Source organism: Peromyscus californicus, unplaced genomic scaffold (assembly GCF_007827085.1).
Source record: "Peromyscus californicus insignis strain IS unplaced genomic scaffold, ASM782708v3 Scaffold_19__1_contigs__length_69161282, whole genome shotgun sequence".
Lineage (NCBI taxonomy): Eukaryota > Metazoa > Chordata > Mammalia > Rodentia > Cricetidae > Peromyscus > Peromyscus californicus.
Genome location: NW_026294491.1, coordinates 1,501,078 through 1,518,913, shown reverse-complemented (window position 1 = coordinate 1,518,913; position 17,836 = coordinate 1,501,078). Strand labels below are relative to the sequence as shown.

General features: G+C 50.4%; 2 protein-coding genes, 1 long non-coding RNA gene and 1 pseudogene across 4 annotated transcripts in view; 1 reads left to right on the top strand and 3 right to left on the bottom strand.

Moving 5' to 3' along the window:
- On the bottom strand, window positions 1-770 carry LOC128114250 (H-2 class I histocompatibility antigen, K-B alpha chain-like; annotated as a pseudogene).
- LOC128114248 (H-2 class I histocompatibility antigen, Q10 alpha chain-like) overlaps window positions 1-2,901 on the bottom strand; it is a 59,110-nt gene extending 56,209 nt beyond the window's left edge. The window contains exon 1 of the mRNA XM_052744093.1: window positions 1,224-2,901. Within this exon, the coding sequence (XP_052600053.1) occupies window positions 1,224-1,419 (196 nt within the window). The 5' untranslated portion in view covers window positions 1,420-2,901. The remainder of the gene's footprint in view (window positions 1-1,223) is intronic.
- A 296-nt stretch (window positions 2,902-3,197) lies between these two features.
- On the bottom strand, window positions 3,198-4,936 carry LOC128114252 (H-2 class I histocompatibility antigen, Q9 alpha chain-like). The gene is made up of 2 exons (XM_052744097.1): window positions 4,639-4,936; window positions 3,198-4,420 (listed from the first exon to the last, which is right to left on the bottom strand). Exons 1-2 carry the CDS (start codon window positions 4,895-4,897, stop codon window positions 3,798-3,800), a joined length of 882 nt encoding a protein of 293 aa, XP_052600057.1. The 5' UTR covers window positions 4,898-4,936; the 3' UTR covers window positions 3,198-3,797.
- LOC128114253 (uncharacterized) lies at window positions 4,119-11,395 on the top strand. 2 transcript variants are annotated; one of them, XR_008219736.1, is made up of 3 exons: window positions 4,119-4,226; window positions 8,904-9,023; window positions 11,021-11,395. It is a non-coding gene; the product is annotated as an uncharacterized LOC128114253 (long non-coding RNA). The 2 variants fall into 2 exon arrangements; XR_008219735.1 differs by lacking the exon at window positions 4,119-4,226 and adding an exon at window positions 8,088-8,371.
- The last annotated feature ends 6,441 nt before the right edge of the window (window positions 11,396-17,836 follow it).

The window sequence follows — 17,836 nt, the reverse complement described above, 5'->3', positions numbered from 1 at the left end:
AGAGTGAGAGTGAGAAGATGGCTTTCCCTGGGGTCAGAAGATTGTCTCAAGGTTCCTGAATAAACTGCTTGGAGAAGAGCCTGGCGTCGCGTCTTCCTTGCTGGTCGAGGCGGATGCGACATGTGACTTGTTCGTAATAAAGTTAAAAACATTAAAAACATGAAGAGACAGGGGCATGACCCCAGCTGAGGGGTTTCTTCTTCCTCAGGACTGAGCCCAGCCCAAGGGCAGAGGGAGGAGCTGCCCGCAGCCCTGCACCTGTGCGCTGCAGCGCATCCTTCCCGTTCTCCAGGTATCTGCGCCGCCACTCCATGCACGCGCCCTCCAGGTAGGCCCTCTTTCTCTCTGCAACACCAGCCTGCTAGAACTTGTGCCAGGTGATCTGCGCCGCCTTGTCCGCCGCCGTCCACGTCGTCAGGTCGTCGTTCAGGGCGATGTAATCGCGGCCGTCTTTGGCGTACTGACTGCACCCGCTGAGGAGGGCCCGTCCGACCCCACGTCACAGCCGGACATATACTGGATGGTGTGAGAGCCTGCCGGCACTGCATGGTCATTCATGCCCAATTGTCCTGCCTGGGAATATCCCCGCCCTGCGGCCCCGCCCACCCGCGAAATCCCCTAAACTGAAAGTGGAAGTGAGTTCCAGTCTGGCTCTCTAGTCCAGAGTCTATGTGGGTCTTACATTTTGGTAAGAACCTCGGACCTGGGACCCGGGGCGACTCCGGCCCATACGTAGGGACGTGGAGGGGTCGTGACCTCAGACCCGCGGTCACTCACCGCCCTCGCTCTGGTTGTAGTAGCGGAGCAGCGTCCTCAGGTTCACTCGGAAAGTCTGCACGTCGTTCTTGACTCCCCTCCCGCTCCACCCACGGCGCCCGCGGCTCCATCCTCGGGGTCTCCGCGTCGCTGTCGAAGCGCACGAACTGCGTGTCGTCCACGTAGCCGACACGGATGAACCGGGGCTCCCCGAGGCCGGGCCGGGACACGATGGTGTGGAAATACCGCAGCGAGTGCGAGCCTGGGGGCGGCGCGCGCGCGGTGAGACCCCGACCCTCCTCCCGGACCCCGGGCGGGTGCGCGGGCCCGGAGGGGAGCAGGGCGCGGGGCTCGGGACGCGGTGGAGAAGGGCGGGAGGGTCTGGCCGGGCGACGCGGGGACGCGGCTTCCCCGGGGCCGCCCCCGCCCTCCCCGCAGGGTCGTTTCCCTCCCGACCCCGCACTCACCCGCGCGGGTCGGGGTCGGGGCCAGGGCGGCCGCCAGCAGCAGGAGCAGCGTGCGCGGAGCCATCGTCCCCATCTCGGATCTGGTGCGTCTGAGTTCCGCGGGCTGCGTGGACTTTATAACCCGTGACCGCGGCGACGCTGATTGGTTCTCCGGGATCTCGGCACCCAGTGGGGGTGAGAACAGGACACTTGTCATCAGTGTCCGGGCAGAAGGACCCGACACAGGTTAGGAGCTGGAGTAGTGAAACTGGGGACCTGGGGATCCCCAGCCCTGGGCTCCCACCCCAGACCTCACCGCCTGGGGACTGAGACTTTGCTGAAAACACTTAAAATTGGAATAAAAAGGTAAGAATACTGCCCTACAATAGCTTCGGGCAGATGGGAAGCCAGGATAATTCCTTCTCTTTGAAAGCTGGGTCTTCAACTCAGAGTCCTCCGAACTCCACAGGAGAACTGTGGGAGAATTCCACTGACACAGGAAATCATAGAAGAGAATGTTAGAGGATGGAAAGACAATCCATGCTCCTGGACTGGCAGAGTTAACATTATGAAAATGGCCACACTACCATAATCAATCTACAGGTTTAATGCAATACTATCGAAATTCTGATATATTTCATAGGTTTAGAAAAATAGAAAAATTCATATGAATCACAAAGCCATGAACAGCCAACAACCCTAAGGGCTAAGAACACGGCTGGAGGTGTTACACTCGCAGCCTCAAATCATACTGCAGAGTTGTGATGACAAAGACGGCCTGGAACTGGGGTAAAATAGAAAAATCAAAGGAATAGAATAGCAGTCCTGGAAACGAGACGACAAAGCTGTGCATACTAATTTTCAACGAAGATTGCAAAAACACATATTGGGGGAAAAGAACCCGCTTACAGAAGATGCTGCAACACTGCGTTTGTTTCTACCTGAGAACATGAACTCAGAACCTTTCACCTATATAAAAAGTAACCTCAAAATGGAGCAACAACCGAAGTTCAATACTTGAAACACCTAAACTTCAAGAAGACAACCTAGGGGATACTCTTCTAGATACTGGGGTAGACAAGAGCTTATGATAGAACAACAGGAGCTCATTAGGCCATGTAGCAGCTAGAAAATAAAGTCTCCTCACACCACAGGGCACACTCAGCAGAGTGCACAGGAGCCACCATAGGAGAAAAACCAGCTGGACTATAGACAAGAGACTAGAGTTCGGACTTTGCAAACTTCTGCAGAGATTAAATACCAAGGCACTTGTCAATCCACAAATGGATGAGGGAACAGAATAGACAGTTATCTTAAAAAGAGCAAACCCCATAAATGGTCAATAAATATTTTTTAAATGTTCAGTATCTTCAGCCATCAGGGAAAGGCATATTAAAACTACTTTGAAGGGGCTGGAGAGTTGGCTCAGAGGTTTAGAGCACCTGATGCTCTTGCAGAGGACCTGGATTAGATGCACTGTATGTGACCCCAGTCCCAGGGAATCTGACTCCCTCTTCTGACTCCAGACACCAGGCACACTGGTGGTGCACATGCGTATGTACAGGCACATACTCAACTCATAAAATAATAATAAAAAATGGAGCCAGGTAGTGGTGGAGCACGCCTTTAATCCCGGTACTTGGGAGGCAGAGGCAGCAGGATCTCTGTGAGTTCAATGCCAGCCTGGTCTACAAAGGGAGTTCTAGAACAGTTAGAGCTGTTACACAGAGAATCCCTGTCTCAAAAAACCAAAACCAAACAAACAAATCGCCCCTACAAAAGAAGAAGAAGAAGAACAAGAACAAGAAGAAGAAGAACAAGAAGAAGAACAAGAAGAAGAACAAGAAGAAGAACAAGAAGAAGAACAAGAAGAAGAACAAGAAGAAGAACAAGAAGAAGAAGAAGAAGAAGAAGAAGAAGAAGAAGAAGAAGAAGAAGAAGAAAAAGAAAGGAAGAAAGAAAGAAAGAAACGAAAGAAAGAAAGAAAATAAAAACCTTGAGCTAGCACCTCTTACCAGTCAGAATGGCCGTCAACAAATCTGACAAGGAATGTTAGAGAGGATGTGGAGAGACAGGAGCCCTCACTCACTTTTTGTGTGTGCACGCGTGTGCAAATTAATACAGTGTTGTTGAAATCATTTTGAACATTTCTCAAAAGCTTAAAAATGGAACTACCACATGGTCCAGTTATCTCACTCTAGGGCATATACACCCAGAGAACTCTACACTCTATTGTAGAGATATGTGCCCCCCATGCTTATTGCTGTTTTATTCCCTCGAGCAAACAATTGGAATCAACCCAATTGTACACCAACATATAATGGTCTACATTCAGCTCTAAACAATGAAATCACAAAATACTCAGGAAAACGGATCGACTTGGAATGTACAATGCCACACAATTTCAGAAAGAAAATAAACACACTGTTCTTCCTCACATGTGGGGATTTAGTCGATAATACACGTCCACATGTAAACAAATGTACAAGTGGGTATAGTACAACATGACAAAAGGAGAGCAGGAAAGGGTTAGTACTGGGGAGACACAGGACTGAGTGCACGTAATGGACACGGGTTATGAAAAAGGACAAAAAGCTATTTATTTTCTACTTCTAATTCTTCCATGGATTCTCTTTCTTTCTTTTGGTGTTGGTGCTGGGTAAGTGCATAAAAAATATTTGATAATGAACTGTAAAATCCAAAGTGAATCTCCAGAGGTTCAGAATGGCTACTCCATCTGTATAGAAATTCACTGAGAGGTATAGAGTTCGTTCTGGTTAATTTCTGCGAGTGATTTTTTTTTTCTTTTTGTAACTTTTTTGTAATAAAGTTTAAAAAAATTAAAAACATGAAGAGACAGGGGCATGACCCCAGCTGAGGGGTTTCTTCTTCCTCAGGACTGAGCCCAGCCCGAGGCAGAGGGAGGAGCTGCCCGCGGCCCTGCACCTGTGTGCTGCAGCGCTGCAGCGTGTCCTTCCCGATCTCCAGGTATCTGCGCAGCCACTCCACGCACGCGCCCTCCAGGTAGGCCCTGACTTCCTCTGCAACACCAGCCTGCTCCCACTTGCGCCGGGTGATCTGCGCCGCCGTCCACGTCGTCAGGTCGTCGTTCAGGGCGATGTAATCGCGGCCGTCGTAGGCATCCTGACTGTACCCGCGGAGGAAGCGCTGGTCTGAACCCAAGTCACAATCAGTCATCCACCGGAAGGTGTGAGAATCTGCGGGGACCCCGCGGTCAGCCCCGCCCACCCGCGGTCAGCCCCGCCCACCCGCGGACTCCTCTAGAGTGTAGGGGAAACCCGGTCGCGGTTCGGGGCTTTCCGGAGCCCAGCGTTTTTGAGATTCCGCAGCCTCGGGCTGAACCTCGGACCCGGGGCGACTCCGGCCGGGACGTAGGGACGTGGAGGGGTCGTGACCTCCGACCCGCGTCACTCACCGCCCTTGCTCTGGTTGTAGTATCGGAGCAGGGTCCTCAGGTTCACTCGGAAAGTCTGCTCGTGGCCCTTGGCTTTCCGTGTTTCCCTCTCCCAATACTCCGGCCCCTCCCGCTCCACCCACGGCGCCCGCGGCTCATATCTCGGGGTCTCCGCGTCGCTGTCGAAGCGCACGAACTGCGTGTCGTCCACGTAACCGACTTCCATGTACCGGGGCTCCCCGAGGCCGGGCCGGGACACGATGGTGTAGAAATACCACATGGAGTGCGAGCCTGGGGGCGGCGCGCGGTGAGACCCCCGACCCTCCTCCCGGACCCCGGGCGGGTGCGCGGCCGGGAGGGGAGCAGGGCGCGGGGCTCGGGACGCGGTGGAGAAGTGTGGGAGGGTCTGGCCGGGCGACGGGGACGCGGCTTCCCCGGGGCCGCCCCCGCCCTCCCCGCAGGGTCGTTTCCCTCCCGACCCCGCACTCACCCCGCGCTGGTCGGGGTCGGGGCCAGGGCGGCCGCCAGCAGCAGGAGCAGCGCGCGCAGAGCCGTCGCTTCCCCCCCCTCCCCCCGCCCCGCTCCGCTCCACTCCCTCCCCCACCTCCACTCCCCCACTCACCCCTACAACTTCTCCCAGATCTACCCCAACTTCCCTTCCCTCCCCCACTACATATCTTTTTATTATTTCTTTAGTTTTTTAGAAGAGACCGTCTCACAGCAGATGTCCTGGTCCCCTGGTTCTTACCTTTGTTCTGACTCCTCTTCCTATTTGCTCCCTGAGCCCTAAGAGCAGAGGTAGTCACGTAAACATACTGACTGGGGCTGGGCACCCCGCGGCCAATGTCTGCATTCTGACTAGCTATGGCTTTCCGTAATGATCTTGGTCAGTGTCTGTAAAAAGAAGTTTCTTTGATGAGGGTGACAGCTACACTTATCTGTGCAAATAAGGATAAATATTTTGTTCTTCTAATCCTTACCCTGCCCTAGTCCTCCTGGGGACTTACCCTGGGGAAGTTTCTGTGCTGGAGCTGAGAGGAGGTTGGGCCAGTGGAGAGCACTGGCAACAATTTAGGGAGAACAGAAACATTTCAAAAGCATCCTGGGTGCTGGGTTAAAAGTTAAAAGGGCCAGAAAGCCGTCCAGGCCAGTGCTGGGTGCACACCTGGGTCCCTCTAGCAAGTTCGTCTTGAGATCTCAAATTGAGTCTCCAGAAACAGACTGAGGAAGGGGAGGAAGAGGAGGGAAGGGAGAGAGGGGGAAAATGTGTTTTTTTCCAACATAAGGCAAAGACTTGGGTGGTAATAGCACTGGATACCCCCTTCCCCTAGCGTGTTTTCCAGGTTGCAGTCTCCAGTCTCGGTCAGCACCCTGAGCACTTGTCAGAACGTGAGCTGCTGTGCAGGTCACAGGGCACAGGGGGCAGGGCACAGGGCGCAGGGGGCAGGGCACAGGGCGCAGGGTGCAGGGCACAGGTCACAGGGCACAGGGCGCAGGGTACAGGGGGCAGGTCACAGGTCACAGGTCACAGGGCACAGGGCGCAGGTCACAGGGCACGGCGCAGGGGGCAGGTCACAGAGTGCAGGGGGCAGGGCGCAGGGCACAGGGCGCAGGGGGCAGGTCACAGGGCGCAGGGCGCAGGGGGCAGGTCACAGGGGGCAGGGGGCAGGGCGCAGGGCACAGGGCGCAGGGGGCAGGTCACAGGGCGCAGGGCGCAGGGGGCAGGTCACAGGGCACAGGGTGCAGGGCACAGGGCGCAGGGGGCAGGTCACAGGGTGCAGGGGGCAGGTCACAGGTCACAGGGCACAGGGCGCAGGTCACAGGGTGCAGGGGGCAGGGCGCAGGTCACAGGGCGCAGCGCGCAGGGCGCAGGGGGCAGGGCACAGAGCACAGAGTGCAGGGGGCAGGGCACAGGGCTTAGGTCACAAGGTGTAGGGGGCAGGGGGCAGGGCACAGGGGGCAGGGGGCAGGGCACAGGGTGCAGGTCACAGGGGGCAGGGCACAGGTCACAGGGCACAGGTCACAGGGAGCAGGGTGCAGGGGGCAGGGCGCAGGGGGCAGGGGGCAGGGCACAGGACTTAGGTCAAAGGGTGCAGGGGGCAGGGCACAGAGCGCAGGGCACAGGGTGCAGGGGGCAGGTCACAGAGTGCAGGGCACAGGGCGCAGGGGGCAGGTCACAGGTCACAGGGCACAGGTCACAGGTCGAAGGGCGCAGGTTGCAGTGCGCAGGGCACAGGGTATAGGTCACAGGGCATAGGTCACAGGGCACAGGGCTTTTCTTTCCATTGCACTGGGGAGAAGTATTGCACAGTGGCTTTGTGGAAGCCACAGCATCTTTTGAGGTTGAGGGACATTAGCTTATCAAACCTTTGGGGAAGTAATGATATTCATGGGAAGGTCTGTGCCTGAAACCACAAACATTCTCCCAGTCACCACAAGGAGAAAGAACCTGCTGCATAGATGCCCCTGGGGGGTAGGCCAGGGGGGAAACAACGAAACAAAAACAACCCTTTCAAGTTCACTGTTTAGAAAATTCAGAGACTGGATGCTAGGCTGCCCCATGCTACCCTCATGCCCGCTCCTTCACACAGCGTGCAGTCTCCTGGGAAAAACCCACCCCTGTCCTTAGAGAAAAGAGTGGATCCCAAAGGTGTTACCTCAGCTTTGTACCCACACTTGGACCAATTCTTCCTGAACCTCGAGGACAGGGCAGTCAGGCTTGCTCAGCACCAGCTGCCCTACCAGCCTGCATCCCCAGGAGAATCCAGACAGTCTTATCCATTTCATTCCTTGTGGTTCCGGGGAACCTTGCAGTCTAATTTCAAAACGTCAACGAGGGGCTTCCAGAGTGGAAGCCTCACCTGCCCTGACAACTAGGTTGCTGAAGGGTTTCAAACCACAAGCTCTGTGGTTTCCTTAAAGGGTGTAGCCTTCACTCACCACATTTCTGATTAGATATTTTAAAAACCGGGTTTATCTGTGGGATTTGTGGCTAGTTCTAAAAAAAAAAAAGTGTTCATAATTTCACTTTGTTCTTCAAGCCACTGTGTAGTAAACTCAGGCAAGATATGGAGCCTAGCGGGTCCTCTTAGGTCATGGCTGTCTCAGCCTGCTGTAGACTCCTACCACCCTATTAAGGAAGCATTCAAGCCCTAAGAACGGCTTCCAGGCAGAGAGTGGATTACCAACTTAGTCTCTCAATATCCTACAGAGCCCATTCTTAAGATGGTCTAGGGTGAGGTGGGTTTCCATGACTGGAGGTCAGGGTCCTTCCTGCCCTCCCAGATTGGTATACCCTGGAGAATATTGGCATACCTGCCCAACTCAGCACGAGGATTCTCAAGCAATCATAACTCAGCTCAGCGCAAAACGGAGGAAACTTGATGTATTGTATTGCCAGCTTAGTTCCTGTTTCTTAGAATCACAAACCACAAAGCTAGAGGGAGTCAGGTTCTTTCTCCCAGGAGATTTAAAAAAAAAAAAAAAAAAAAAGGTATGCTGCAACCAGACTGTGGCCACCAGTGAAGATGAGTGTAGATTTCTACATCCTGTGTAGAAATTTGTGGTCTACCCTCTTCCTAATAAGGCTGATACTATCTCGTGGACTGGGGTGATGTTTGACATTTGATCACTCACAGTTCGCACACTGCAGTTGGTGCAGCACAAGGTGGATGGTCTGCAAGGAACCCAGGACCCTGGTCTTGAGTTGTAGGATCTAGTGCTCACCATGAACCACAGTCACTTCTTCTCCTTGGTAAGCAGATCTGGGGTCTGTATCAGGTGGGAAAGCCAGGGAAACCCCCATGTGGCTGAGCTCTCATTATTTAGGGGTTCAGAGTAGGATGGAAGGCCTGAGTTGGGCCCCGGGAGTGGAAAACTTTTTCCAATGATGAATCCTTGCTAGTGGAGGTCAATATTTCTGTAATTACCACTCAGTGATGGGGTGCTTTGAAATGCCTTCATCTAAGGCCAACTAACTGTTCAGGGTACCACACCTATCCTTGTCTAAGAACTGTCTCTTTAATTTTCAAGCGTAAAATGCTATATTAAAGTCATTAAGATGTATATGTGATCCTTATTGAATTGTCATGTTGGCCTCTGCAGTGTCCCTCCAGTAAGGGCACACCTGCTCTTCCCACACTCAGCTGTGGCTTTGCAGGTTTTTTTTTTGTTTTTTGTTTTTTTTTTTTTTTTTTTTTTTTTTTTGTGGCTGCTTTTCACAGAGCTTCCCTCTCTGAGGTAAGACATACTTTGCTAAATCTGATTTTTTTTCTTTGTGCCCTCAGGACATTTCTCTCTCCGGGTTGAGACTTCTTTGGTTCTCCTCCAATCCCATGCCTTGGGAGGCTGCCCACCATTGTGGTCACCACAGGAGTGTTGGTAGCTGCATCTCTCTGGCTGTGCCGGTAAGTGTAAGGATTATGTCCTTAATTACGTCACCAGCCTGAGACAGCACCCCAGCCTAAAAAGCAGGCGTGCCCTCTCTGTGCTCTCTTTCCTCCGCGGTCTCTCTCTCTCTCTCTCTCCTCTCTCTCTCTCTCTCTCTCTCTCTCTCTCTCTCTCTCCCTCTCCTCTCTCTCTCTCTCTCTCCTTCTCTCCCAATAAAGCTCTAGAAAGGTAACCATAGCTCATGATTCTTCCGCCACCGCAGCGCCACAGCGCCACCGCTTAACCAACAGTAAGTAGCCTTCTTAGCTTTTCTTTCACTTCCTTTTTCTCCAAGGAGAAGAACAGGATTATGCTGAGGGCCATGTGTGTAATGATGGTGCAAGGTATGTGGGGTAGAAAATTTGACCTATATTGATGAGTTCTCAAGCGGTTTGTCATAGCCAGTCTTATAAATGAGCCCTGATAGAGACAAGAGTAAGCAAGGCTGCCCACTCTCTCTTCACCCTCTTCATATTTCTGTATTCTCAGTGTCAAGGGACCCACCCTGCCTTGAATATGGGTTTCCTCTACCCAAGCCAGACCCTGTGATCCTGGGCCGCATTCTGCAGCCCTGCTACCTACTTCCTTCAGTTTTGCCTGTTGAAAACCTACTTTTCAGCCTCCCGGTGGTAATGCAAGTCTTTAATTCCAGCACTTGGGAGGCAGAAGCAGGCAGATCTCTGAGTTTGAGGCCGGCTTGGTCTATAGAGCAAGTTCCAAGACAGCCAGGACTACACAAAGAGACCCTGTCTGGAAAAACCAAAACCAATACCCAAATCAAAACAAAACAGAAAGCAGAGAGAGAGAGAGAGAGAGAGAGAGGAGAGAGAGAGAGAGAGAGAGAGAGAGAGAGAGAACATGCTTTTTTAAAAATGTTATTATTTGATGTACATCATGCTGCTTCAGACAGTTCTGTTTAAGCCTTTGTGTAGGAAATGTTTAATATTTCTGAGCCAAGCCTCCTCCCTAACACCCAGGAAGCTTTGTTTTCCTCATTCAGATATGGAGTACTTTTAGCTGGCTGGGGAGGTGGAGTTCAATTATTGACCTAAGGCAATCTTTCCCCAGCCGGAGCCATTTATTTTTCTCCGCCCCCCCCCCCCCCAGACAGGGTTTCTCTGTGTAGTCCTAGCTGTCCTGGAATGCACTCTGTAGACCAGGTTGGCCATGGATCAACCTGCCTCTGGAGAGTTGGGAAAGGTGTGTGTCCTGAGTCATTCCTTAAACTCTCTTAATTTTCTTTTCTTTTACATTTTGGTGTTTATAGGGACTTCATAATCCCTGTGAGTTTCAGTTTGCAACTTTCTATAATCTTTAACTGTTTTGCACGTGTGTGTCCCTGGTTTCTTCTTCTGTTGCTATGATAAAATACTCTGACAAATGCAGCATAAGGAGGAAGTGTATTTGGTTCACACTTCCAGTGCGTAGTCATGGAGTCAGGAAGATGGAGCAGCTGGTCCAGCCAGGACGTAGAAAGCTCCAAAGGCTACATTTAGCTAACTTTCTCCCTCCTATGTGGTGTAAGACTCCAGCCAAGGACAAATCACTGCACATATTTAGAATGGGTCTTCCAAACTCAATCTAATCAAGACAGTGCCTCCCAGGCGCACGGGGGAGTAGCTTAATCTTGATTATTAGTTAACTTAATCTTGTTAATTCCTCGGGGTATGCCTGGAGGCTACTGTCTTAGGTGAGGTCTGGATTTGTGTCAAGTTGGAGATCAATACTGACCACCAGAGTAAATTATCTCTTCACGCCTTCAGACTCCTGCTGGTTTTTCTGAGGGTCCATTTCTGCTTTCTGGTCTGTTTCACTGTCAGCGCTCCTCCACCTCTGCCTGCTTTCCTGGGTGAGTCCCTTATCCTCCTCAGATCCATTTCACACCTTTGTATAAAACATCTTTCAACTACCTGAAAACATACAAGGATAACTGTGGTAGAAGAACTTTACAACATTGGAATTTCTTCATTTACAGGGAAGGATGGGGAACCCGTGGGCAGGAACCAGATATCCAAGAGGAGGATCCATGCCAAGGGCACAGCAGCCCTCCTAATCAACACAGAGACTAAGTCATCCCCATAGGCTCCCCAGCATCTCTGGACAACAGCATCAGAGGCTGCAGACTACTGGGGCCACTACAAAACCCTGTTGTGGCAATATATTGTGTACCCCAATAAACTTGCCTGAGGATCAGAGGACAGAGCCAGCCACTAGATTAGACATAGAGATCAGGCAGTGCTGGCACACAGCCTTAATCCTATCACTCAGGAGACAGAGATCCACTGAGGAGTTGGCGAGGTGAGGTTGACTGTGGCTGTTCTGCTTCTCTGATCTTTCAGCTTTTACCCCATATGTGGCTCAGGGTTTTTTTTTTTTTTTTTTTTTTTTTTTTATAAGACCTTTTAAGATTTGAGCAACACGCCTATAATGGGTGATCAAGCAGAAGTGAAGTGATTGGAAACAAGCATTCTCAGGGATTATAGACCTCAGTTTCCTTCCCTAGACCATGGGTAGATCAGATGGCCTTTACAGACTTAAGGATTAGATGTAGAGTAGGGAACAATTTTTTTTCTTTGTGGGATAGGGAGAGGGCTCAAGACAGGGTTTCTTTGTATAGCTCTGGTTTGTCCTTGTGTAGACCAGGCTGGTCTCAAACTTAGAGATCCACCTGGCTGTGCCTCCTGGGTGCTGGGATTAAAAATATGTTCCACCATCCCTGGCTAGGAAACACTCATTTTATCAGGGACATAGTCATTGTCTTCTACTACATGTCCAGAAAATACTGAATAAATTCTTAAAACATCTGAAACAGCTGGCACTTCTGTTCTTTGGGAGTTGAACTAAAGGCAAGAATAGAAAAGGAGATAAAAGGAAGGGCTGGAGGGAGGCGATAGCCAGCAGGGTGGAGAAGAGGAGGGCAAGGCAGGAAAACAGAAGTGGTGTAAAGGTGGTTGCGGGGCAGAGGCACATCAGGGGAGGCCTTGGTATTGCTAGTGTGATGGAGCAGTGTCCAACCAAAACGTACCTAAGTCACAAAACCGAGGCAGCCACTAAGTCTAGCCACTGAGCCTGCGAGTCCCTGGAATAGTGGGAGGAGGGAACTGATTCCCCAAAGTTTGTCCTCTGAGCTTACATGAACCATGGCACCCCCTCCATGCAAATAAATTAGTAAATATAATATTAAAAAAATTCTTACTTGAACTTGGATGTTCCGTGCAGTCTCCCTGGTTTTCTCCAAAGGGCAGACAGCTGCATTCAGCTCTATTCCACCAGTACAGAGCCACGAAAAAATTTACATGAAAGCCTAATGGTGGGACAGTTGGTGTGGTCAGTACCATTGTATTTGCCTAATGTGCACCAGGCTGTGGGTTCTATATCCCCCAGGCTGGGGGTCAAGACAGTTTGTACCCAGCTGTGTTGCACAATATTTAAGCTATGGAGGGCTAAAGGTATGAGAGCCAAGGACACATGTGGCCATTTGTCTCTCATAGCACCTAGGGTGGGTGGGGTACCAATTGTGCGACTCTCTCTAAGGATGACTGAGGCACAGCTTGTGCCGACAGCTTCACTTGGGGCAGGAAGACAAGGAGCAGATTTTTGCCCCAGCTCTCCACTCAAACAGAATCAACAACAATTAAACAAATAGTACTTCTCAGAAAAAAAAAAAAAAAAAAGGTAAGTGGACTGTGCTCAACTGCCCCATACCCAGTGACTCCCAAAACCTCAGTTTCTTTACTAGGAGAAATCACTTCATTCAGGAAATGTAGTTCAATAGGGAAAAGCCAGCCTTGGGAACCCTTAGGCAGAGCTTCAGAGACTAAGACAGACAAATAGAAACAAGATACATTATCCTCCACATCAGTCAGGAGATTCTTCACCTCAGCGCTGACAGAACAGGTGCCCCCAAATCACAGAAAAGATAAGCCTGACTTAAACTGTTACTAATTCTTCCATTACAATCCAGGAATCACAAAAGAAACCATTGCATGAGGCAGACAGACTTCACATGTCCACAGCAGTGAGCTGTGCTTGAAAACTGGCTCCCCCTTCATTCAGACAGAGGCTGTTAAGAACATCTTTTGTAAACTTAATTGAAATGGAAATAATGTTGAAACTGAGGCTGTCAAGATGGCTCAGCCCATAAAAGCATGAAGAGCTGCTGCTGTGTTACCGATAAGACCTAAGTTCAAGTCTAGGAATCCACATTGGAAAACTAGATTTAGTTGACTAGTGTCTGAATGTGAGTCCAGCCACAGCACTCCTATGGGGAGATGGGAAGCAATGACTGAGGACTTGATTGAAACCTCCCCAAAGCAGCAATAATACATATCATGCAAAGCAAAACACTAAGAACCAAAGTGTCAGTAGAGACTAAACTCTTCAGAAATTTTCCTCTGACCACCATACATTCAGGGTTCTCTAGAGGAACAGAACTTATAAAGAGTTGGGAACCACAATATCTATCTATCTATCTATCTATCTATCTATCTATCTATCTATCTATCTATCTATGGGATTCATTAGAATGATTTTACAGGTTGTTGTCCAGCTAATCCAACAATGGCTGCCTACCAACAGAAGGTCCAAGAATCCTTCTGTTGTTCAGCCCATGAGGCTGGATGTCTCAGCTGGTCTTCAGTATATGTCAGTCTTGAAGAAGTAGGCTCTAATGCCAGTGAAGAGAGAGTGAGAACAATCAGGCAAAGAGAGAGCCATCTCCCTTTCTCTGTGTCCTTTACATAGGCTACCAGAAGAAGGTGGATCTTTCCATCTCAAAGATCGAGATTAGAAATGGGTCTTTCCACTTCAAATGACTTAATTAAGAAGAAAAATCTCACAGTGTGCCCAGACATTTGGGTTTTAGTTAATTCTAAGTGTAGTCAACTTGACAATCAAGAACAGCCACCCACACCCCTGTCTTCTTCTGTCAGATCTGTCTCTAAATAAATTAATCTGCAGGTAGAGGAAGAAGAGGAGGAGGAAGAGGGAGGAGGAGGACCAGAAAGAAGAGAAGGAAGAGGAGAAGGAGGAGAAAGAAGATGACAGGAGAGAACAGAGCCTCCCAGAGAAGCTCCTTAGCCTGTGAGACACATGGTACGTGTGGTAGATGACCATGGCTGAAGGTCATCTCCTTTTCATTCATCACTAAATTTTGTTGTTTTTGCTGGAGATGTAGCTCAGCTGGTAGAGGGCATGATGATGGCCAGGAGTTCAAGATCATCCTGGGCTACAAAACAAATGAAGCCAGCACAGGATACTTCAAACAGTCAGCTTCAAACCTTTTTTTGTCTGTCCTTTTCTTAGCCTGACAGTTCCACTTTCTGCTTTCTCTTCCTGCTTTGCTCTCCAAAAGGATACAAAGTTAGGGTCAGGTTTCCCCTCCACCGCCCTTTCCCAGCGCCCCTCTCCATTCCAGGTACCTACCAAAGTTCCTGGTGCTGTTCTTCCAGGGCTTTGCTGGAGCAGCAGAGACAGAGAGGAGTCTGAGCGCTGCCGCACTGCCACCAGTAATCACAACAGAACCAGCTGCATTGGAATGAAACAGACGCGGTAAAAACCCTAGCTCGCTGTTAAAAACCAAACAAAAACAAAAAAACAAAAAACAGAGTGCTAAACAAAACAAAAAAACAAAAAACAAAAGCATTTCTTGATCTTCCCGCTGCTGCTGCGGTCAGAGAAGGGTCTGCGCTCCTCCAGGGGGTGCATGGGTTTTTTTTACTGACACAAATTTCTCTCTCTCTCTCTCTCTCTCTCTCTCTCTCATCTCTCTCTCTCTCTCTCTCTCTCTCTCTCTCTCGTGGGGTGGGGGGTGAGTGTCTGCATTCCACCACATGCTTGTGACAGCTACAGTGTAAATTTCAAGAGATCTTTTGAAGGAGACCTCCACACAGCAGGCCGGGATTAGGCACAAACCACACCCAAACACCTGTTTCTACAGAGAGATCCTTTATTAATCAGGAAAGAAAGTTCAAGTGGCTGCTTTCTGACTCAGGCCAGAAAAACAGCAGCAAATGACCTTGCAGGTCTAACTCCCCCCCCCCCCCCCCCCCCCCCCCCCCCCCCCCGAGACAGGGTTTCTCCGTGTAGTTTTGGTGCCTGTCCTGGAGCTCGCTCTGTAGACCAGGATGGCCGCCTCCCGGTGCAGGTGTAATTTTTAAGAGGAGAAGGGGAGGTCTGTGTTAGAATGGGCTAGGATGTGTCGGTAAAGGAGGGAGAAGGGGAAAGGAGCAGGGGTATTTGTCCCGGGGGGGGGGGGGGGGGTAGAGAGGGGGAGACAAACGTGGCACATAGGCAAATGGTTTATGAAGGTAAAGGGTGAAAACCCTGTGTTAAGATGAGGTGTTTAATTTTAATTGAGCATATTAATTAGGTGAACCAAAGGGGGCTTTTGAGCTGGGTAGGTGGTGGTAGGTGCCTTTAATCCCAGCACTCGGGAGGCAGAGGCAAGCGGTTCTCTGTGAGTTTGAAGCCAACCTGGTCTACATACAGAGTGAGATCCAGGACAGCCAAGGCTACACAGAGAAACCCTGTCTCGAAAAGTCAAAAGGAGGGGGGGGTACTTTTTATTGCTAAACTTTGGTGGTCAGCCTCAGGAGGAAGTGGCCAAATAAGGGAATCGACTATTCTAGTTTTGGGAGTGTAATCTAGTGGTTTTTAGCAAGGCAGGAAGAATGGGAGAGAAGGGCAAGGCCTGCCAGAGGTCAGCTTTTTAAGGATTTCCCTGCACATGCGCACGTGGGCTTACGGAGCTACGCCACGCATGCACTGATTGCACCACACATGCACTGATTGCGTGACTGCACTGCATGCGTTTGTGCAATCACGCAGCACACTGATGATTTAAGACGGAAGACCCCCTTGCTTAGCTACTGAACTGCGCATGTGCGGTCATACAGCTGGAGTGGCAGAATCCTAACATACAGGAAGTAGCTTTCTCTTTGGATGAGGATTTCTAGTGGTAAGAATGTGGCTGGCTTCTTTCTGCTTTTCTGATCTCTCAGTTTTTACCCCAATATCTGGCTCCGGGTTTGGATATTAACATTGAAAATTCCAAATTTGGGCCAGCAGTGGCCATTTGTCCAATGTACATTGAGGCCAGATTTGTGCTAAGGGCAAAACAAGTGAGACCTGACTAAAATCTCACAAATTATACTTTTTTTTAGATTAGCCTGCAGCCAAGCTAAAGGTGTATCCTTTGGAGGATGATTTAGAACATATGGCTGTGGTGATATTTTGTATATACGCTAACAAATAAAGCTTGCCTGAAGCTCAGAGGGCAGAGGCAGACCGTAGAGGCCAGGCAGTGGTGGCACACACCTTTAATCCCAGCACTAGGTGGGGTTGAGACAGGGAGTGATATGGCTGGGCGGAGGGAGGAACACAAGGCAGGAGGAGACGGGCTCCTGTTTGGCCTGAGGATTTGGTAGAGGTAAGAACTATTGAAAGAGTTAAACATTAGAAAAGAGGAACGAGCCTCAGTCTCAGACCCCCAACCCCACAGCCTCAGCAGAACATTAGAAAAGAGGAACAAGCACCAGTCCCAGACCCCCCCCCCAAACTGTTAGCCTCAGCAGAAATATTCTTGTGATATTTCTTATGGCATCAGGAGAATAACCTTGTGATATTGTCTGGGTCTAGCAGAATATCCTGTGACTATTCTAGGAAGAAAAACAGCCCTCCATGGAAAGTCTCCATGGCTATACACCCCTCCCCGGTACTGACCTTTAAACTAGCCAATTATGTATTGCCCCGAATGCTATGCTAATATTATGGTTTTCGCCTTTAAAAGATGCCTGCAATTATTGTTCGGGGCTCCTCTCACTGAATTGTGTAGGGGGGTCCGTTTGCACAAACGATTAAAATAAAGCCTCATGTGATTGCAGCAACTGGTCTGGAGTCCGGTGTCTGGGGCGCCCACCAGAGAGGATAGTGCCCTGAGTCTAGGGTCTATCATTTGGGGGGCTCGTCTGGGATTTAGGGCGATCCCGGACCCCGAATTCCGTGACTAGTTGGAGGTAAGATTGAGCTCTCTCTATGTGCATTATGTCTGTTGTCTGTCTGGCTGATCGGTGCCCGTAATTTGTGCCTGCAGGACCTGAATCTGTTTTTGGATCAGTGGGGGAGGCAGACGTGCCCTGAGACCCCTGGTCCCGCCCTGGAGTCATACTCCAGGGTTGTCTGGGGGAGGAGAGACCCAGTGTCTCTTGTCCCCCGGGAGCAGGGCCATTTGCCGATCAGCGCGGTTTGTGTTGGGTTTGATTTGTTTTTGTGGTTTTACTGTTCTCCTCACTCTCTGTCTTCACTTCTCCCCGACTATTGGACAATCAATAACCACCCCTTTGAGCCTGACTTGAGACCACTGGAGAGACATCACAACCAGAGCTCATACTGCCTCCATGGAAGTCAAGAAACGAAAATGGAGGACTTTCTGCTCCTCGGAATGACCGACATTGGATGTGGGCTGGCCGAGAGATGGCACTTTTAATGTTAATATCATTTTGCAGGTCAAAGCTCGGGTTTATCAGCCCGGGCCCCAAGGACACCCGGACCAGGTGCCATACATTTCAGTCTGGGAAAGCCTAGCCAGGGACCCTCCACCCTGGGTGAAGCCTTTCCTTTCGTCTTCCCCATCCTCTGCCTCAGAGCCCAGATCCCTCCCCCATCCTCTGTCCCCCCTCATTCCCGTACCCTCCTCTTCCTCAGCCCCTCCGGTATCCTCCCCCTCTTCCTCTGCCCCTCGGGTATCCTCATTGTATCCTCTCGGGGAGCTTCAGAGGGAGAGGCCCAAGAG

What these genes read in the sequence shown, in the direction of transcription:
- LOC128114252 (XM_052744097.1), bottom strand. Translation starts at nt 4,897, where the DNA reads ATGTGGTATTTCTACACCATCGTGTCCCGGCCCGGCCTCGGGGAGCCC. An exon ending in CTACAACCAGAGCAAGGGCG is followed by an intron (nt 4,421 to 4,638) that starts GTGAGTGACGCG and finishes GGGTCCCCGCAG; the next exon opens with ATTCTCACACCTTCCGGTGG.